The 5,971-nt window shown below is 43.7% G+C and overlaps 1 protein-coding gene across 1 annotated transcript; it reads left to right on the forward strand.

Annotated features, from left to right (window-relative positions):
* Window positions 1–408: 408 nt before the first annotated feature.
* On the forward strand, window positions 409–2,314 carry LOC8042414 (innexin inx2). Its single transcript, XM_002415478.4, has one exon. It carries the CDS (start codon window positions 506–508, stop codon window positions 1,628–1,630), a length of 1,125 nt encoding a protein of 374 aa, XP_002415523.1. The 5' UTR covers window positions 409–505; the 3' UTR covers window positions 1,631–2,314.
* Window positions 2,315–5,971: the final 3,657 nt, after the last annotated feature.

Below are 5,971 nucleotides of genomic sequence, written 5' to 3' on the forward strand. Positions count from 1 at the left end.
AAAAAATTACAAGTGTGAAAATGTTGTTTCAAAGGCTGCTGCATTAATATTTTTCCGTCCAGTGGTTGCGTAGCCAAGCTAACCAACATAAGTTGCTTCGGGACGTTTATTACATATTGTGCCCCAAAAAACAAGGCACGTAAACCTCTTCAGAAGAATTAGTTTTTGTATGTGTCTTCCAAAGCTGCCGTACCGTCGAAAGTAGAGTGGCTTCTCTCTCTCTCTCTCTCTCTCGCTCTCTCTCTCTCTCTCTCTCTATATATATATATATATATATATTGTTTACGACTTGTTGCGATAATAATGCAATTAAATGCAAAGGTGCAAGCGAGTTGCGATAGATGTCGTCGGGGTGCTGCTTCGAGAGAATTTCTGTCTGGCTATCTTGACACTGGGCAAAGTTCTTTTGCGAGATTGTGGTGATAACGACGTGAACCTAAAAGCGATCTCTCTCTAGAATTAGTCGCCTCTTGCAACCGGCGGGATATCGCCACCATAGATAGCCATGGACAAACTTTTTCTCACCGACACCTTCAGAAACCTTCTCCGGTTTGGCAAAATCCAGACGGACAACAACATCTTCCGCCTCCATTACCGATTCACTGGCGTGTTCCTGTTCGCCTCCAGCGTCCTGGTGAGTGCCACGCAGTTCTTCGGCAATCCGATCTACTGCATCACGCACGATGCCGTTCCGGAGTACGTTATGAACACGTACTGCTGGGTGGAAGGCACCATCACGCTCTCAAGATCACTGAACGCGACCGTCGGCTCGCAAGTAGCGGCTCCCGGAGTGGACCAGATGAGGATCAGAGACACGGACCACGTCATCGAGCACGCCTACTACCAGTGGGTCTGCTTCGTCCTCTTTCTGCAAGCGATCATGTTCTACTTTCCTCGCTGGCTGTGGAGGTCGTGGGAGAACGGAAGGATACGATCCTTGCTGCTGGAGCTGAACAAGCCCATCCTCGAGGATGACAAGAAAAACGCGCAAGTCAATGCCGTCGTTCGGTACTTCCTCAGGCACAAGAGCCAGCACCAGAGCTATGCCATCAGGTTCTTTATTTGCGAAGTGCTCAACTTTGTCAACGTCATCGGACAGATGTATTTTCTCGACAAGTTCCTGGGTGGCATGTTTACGACCTACGGTACACAGGTCATCCAGTTCATGAACGACGATCCCGAAGTTCGTGTCGATCCTATGACCAAGATTTTCCCAAAGATAACCAAGTGCCGCTTCCACCGCTATGGTACCTCCGGGGACGTTCAAAAGCATGACTCCATCTGCCTTTTACCGTTAAACATAATCAACGAGAAGATTTACATATTTCTGTGGTTCTGGATGATCTTCCTAGCCGTCGTCACGGGTCTGACACTTCTGTACCGTATTCTTGTGTGCGGTTTTCCGAGGTACAGGTACATGCTGTTAAGAACCTTGAGCAAAATGGTAGACCCAAAGTACATGGACCAGATCGTAAGGAAGGCCAGCTACGGAGATTGGTTTGTACTCTACCTTCTCAAAGACAACATACAGGGCATTTATTTCAAGGAGATAGTCGAGACGTTGTCTACGCGACTAAAAGAATATCCTGAGCCGGATCACATGGACAGTGCTCTTGAAACAAAAGCATGAATACTTTGCTTCGCATGAAAAAAAAAAATACCAAGAATATAAAATACATTTATTATCAAGCTACGGTTATCATTTATATTTCTTGAATCGATCAAGAGTGTACCGTCGCGGTCAATGTGAGCTGCAATGCAACAGTTCTACATGCTTGGCGTGCCTGACAGTTTTAGAAGAAGCATTGCTCCAGACAGAAGAGTTTAGGTGGCATTGTTTGATGTATTTGACAATTCGAAAGATTCCTGAGCTTGAAGAGACCGCCGCAGGTTTAGCCAAAAACCGGATCGAGTACGAGTTGCTGTTCATAATATACGTTGACCGCAATATTTTTTGCACAATAGTGGCTTAATTTTTTTTTTTCGGTTTTGGATCGTGGTAGCTTGGAGAATAGGAACCAAATAAAATGGCTTTCAATAAATAAGCTGATTTTAGCTGTAATAGTTTTATTGATATTATTTCCGCACCCAATTCTTGTTTTTTTTTTCTCTCATATCATCTTTATTTTTTGTCGATCAGCTAGCTCGCAGTTCGCATTTTTTTTTCATGCTTAAATTTTGGCACCATCATGTTTTTATTTAGTTTTACCTCAAGCTGATTTGCATATCCTTATACTATGGTTGTACACGTCTCCAGTTTAATGGAGGCAGTTTTTATTTGAATCAATAAATATGTAAAGTTATAATACTGTAACCGTAGACGAGTGTTCTTATTGATGTTTTAGAAGGAGGTATGGAACCATCTTGAGCGATCGGAGCTGTTTTGGGTATCCATGAGTTATCCACGTATGCGCGGTCCCAGTGGCGCAGAGGAGCATATATGTTCTGATAAACACCGAAGCTTATATTTTATTATTTGTTTACTAATTAACTGGCATCGTAGGATTTTGCTTTTTTTTTTTTATTGTAGACATTTTACAGCATCCGGCGTCGGACAATAAACTGGGAAATAGACAGTATTTGGTGGTGGTGTACGATGGTGTATCTGTCGCTCTAAGGAAGATCGATCAGAAAGACAACTGAGCTGCACGCACATAGTGTGTTTTCTTTTTAAGGTTTTAAGTGTGCATCTGATATTACAGACGTGTAGCCGATTCGGTGAATATTTTTGAAAGATCAAATCTAACACTTTGTTCCTACGCAGCGGCCCGCACTAACTTCCAAAACAGGGTTCTCTGCTAAAACCTTTGAAGTTACACGTGGAAAGTGAAGTAAAATTGTTTCATAGCCACTACGCGTCATTTGCGGCTATAGGAACATTGAATCAACCGATCCCGTATTATATAAGAAACCACGATAATCAACAACTATAAGATACCGCGAACTCTTTTCGACCCTGAGGTTCGAAGATCGAAACAAGGGGTTCGAAAGGTTCGAAAACATTTCGAATGTCGAACTGAATACATAAACAATTCGCCGATTTTCAAACTTTCCATTTTTGGCGCTAAAAAATTTGATTTTTTTCGGACTTTCCAATTTTTCGCGCTATGGAATTTGACAGTTTTATAACTTTCGAACATATAGGCTTAGAAATTAGACAATTTTCGAACTTTTGAGCCTAAGTTCAAACGGCCGAGAAACATCGAACTTCTGAACAAAAGTTGGACGAAGTTCGAACCAAGTTCACCCCTATAGGCTCAAGGCAACTTATATAAATAACAGGCAACGTCAATGTGTGAAGTGGAGCGGAAATTGCAGTTTTACTTGGCCGATCGTGCCACAAAATGGTCCCTTTGGGGTGGCCTCGGCTTCGTACTTCGCACCCTTTTCTTCCGACTTCCGCACAGAGCCTCTCCCACTGACAGCTCCGTAGGTTTCTTCGATGTAACCAGCGGGCCCACTGATTCATGATCTGCAGGCTCAAAATTCAACCGAGGCGCTTCGCTGGGGGCGTCGTTCATAGTGTTTTTTTAACCAGTTTCCTCAAATGCGGCTGTTGAAAGTAGAGTAACTGTATATGACTCCGCTTGCTTGTATATGCTAGAGTAACTTTATAGGCTCTGCAAGCAGAGCCTTTACAGTTACTCTAGTTGAAAGGGGCGCGCGCCGAGCGCGATGCCGATGGTGCTACAGCGAGCGCTGGGTCGGCGCTTTCTTCATATCATTAGTAACCACCTGGTGACTAATAAAGAAGAAACGTCCCAGCCCGATGACGACCGTCGTGACCTGATAAGCTGTATTGTTCTCTTACATTTTTTTTTTTTTTGGGGGGGGGGGGGGGGTTAATTTAGTCATTGCGTTCTAGTGAACCTTGACTTGTGTCGGGCGCATGTGACTGTGTCCAGAGTTTTTTTTTTTTTTTTTTTTTCACTTCATGGGTCATCTTGCCAAACATAAACGCTCAGAGCAACTAAACAATGTCGGGAAGCCTGGATGTCTCTGTGTTCCTGTGTTATCCCGTATATTTAGTTATCTTATGGCGGAATCGCTTTTAGGCGACGTTAGATCGGATTGCTACTAGTTTGCAAAGACGTAAGAAGTACGGTCACCTGATCGACTCAGGGCTTTCCGATGAACCGTTCAACCAGTTCAACGCTTGTTTTATAAGCTGGGACAAATAACGAGCAATACAAGTAGTACCGTGTGTATAGAACTGAGAAGGAAGAAGTATATTTACGGCATATAAGAAAGCAGTAACGCTTTCAATGAGATTTGTAGCACATATTTCTCGATTGTTTTTAGATCAATCCATAAAAACTGATTTTGAAACTGTGGAATTTGATCTCTGCCCACGAAATTCAGACATCAATCTTAAAATAAAAAAGTACAAAATTTTTTAACCTGTATCTTCAAACTTTTCAGACTCAAAGATTTAAAAAACAAAAATTGGAATGTTAAAAATTTTTGAACATTTGTAAAAAAAAAAAAAAAAAAATAAAAAAAAAAGTTCAATATTCTTGAGCTTAAATTTTTAGAAACCTTGACACTTTCGATTTTTTTTTCGATCTCGAACCTTAACGGGGTTCTAAAGTTGCGAACTTCCAAATTCGAACCTCTGCGAGGTTTGAAAATTTCGCAACCTTTTTCGACCTCGAACCTCAGGAGGTTCGCGGCACCTCTACCAACAACCGAGAGGAAATAAGGAGGCGAAAATGCGTTTGGTTCGTTCTAGCAATCTGTGCATTTTTTTTCTAACACTTTGTATTTCAGAGAACTGGCTACTAAAGAACGCTCTCTTGCAGAGCCCTTTACTTTTTTATAGCTTTAGGACTCACTGCAAGTAGTTGACTGCAGTCTTCACTGCTTGGGACCCTAGGGTAGAGCTCCCGCTTACCTGACAACCACGAATACAAACTTCTCTAAAAGAGAACAGTTCGTACAAAGAAGGGAATAGTTTCGCCAAAAACTCTTCAAGCCTGATTCAATTAAAACAATAATTTATGATTCGAGTGATCAAAAAAGGACATAAGAGAGTTCATATGATCGGAACATGTGCTTAGCCACGAGCTTTCGATAAAAGGTCAAATCATCAAAATAACCTTTTTTTTTAACCTTTATGCGGCATTTAGCGTTCAATGCCTGTGGCACTTCCGCTATTCACAGGTGCCCCAAAGTTGAGTAGATAATTTGGCAACTTTCATGGCGAGGCGTGAGGTTGGGACCCGTCCAAGCACAGGTCAAACAACCAATGGCGAGCGCCCCAACTAGGCAGTAAGACCGTCTTTTCGTATGCAATGATTTCTGCTGCGGGGAGAGGTTGTTACGGTGGAGGCCGTCTCAGACTGGGTCAGAGCACAATGGACGCACAAAGTGAACCCGCCGCCGTTGACACAACCGAACTGGTCAAACTGGTATACTTGGTGGTGGTGGGCCGCAGAAGACGATCGAAGCTGACCTTCGGGTAACCACTCGCCGGCGCTACGCTGGCGATCTGAAGAGGGCGGCACCAACACATCCCCACGGAAGAGCTTTGGAATTGCCTTTGCTGGCTTCTTTGTTGCGCCCGTTAATCATAATGACGGTTTGGGCACGACGGACGCCTCCCCGCCTCCCCTTGCTTCAGAACATTCGACTACTTCAAGGCCGGTAGTTGAGGGGCTTCGGCCTATAGATTACCATTGTCTCCACTGCCCACGAGGGATGAGTCCATGTTCGCATAAAGGGGGATGGAGGGAGGTCTACGCAAGACGGCATCATAACACTTAATTTGTTTTCGAGATGCGTGCGCGGATGACGAAGTAATGTATCTTTTCCTTCGAGGCTGCTTGGAGCTCTTGAAGCCAGTGTCATTAATCTCAGTTTCGCCCAGATTATCGAGATTGTGGATGGGAAAGAAGGAAGAGGAGAGTGAGTTAGAGAGAGAAGGGGAGCTGGGGCCTGGTGTTATGAGCGCGCGCCGCCAGGTGTGTTG

Source organism: Ixodes scapularis, unplaced genomic scaffold, assembly GCF_016920785.2.
Source record: "Ixodes scapularis isolate PalLabHiFi unplaced genomic scaffold, ASM1692078v2 PGA_scaffold3__209_contigs__length_174095766, whole genome shotgun sequence".
NCBI lineage: Eukaryota > Metazoa > Arthropoda > Arachnida > Ixodida > Ixodidae > Ixodes > Ixodes scapularis.

Excerpts from the sequence above, each read along its gene's own strand:
- LOC8042414 (XM_002415478.4), top strand. The coding sequence starts at position 506 with ATGGACAAACTTTTTCTCACCGACACCTTCAGAAACCTTCTCCGGTTT.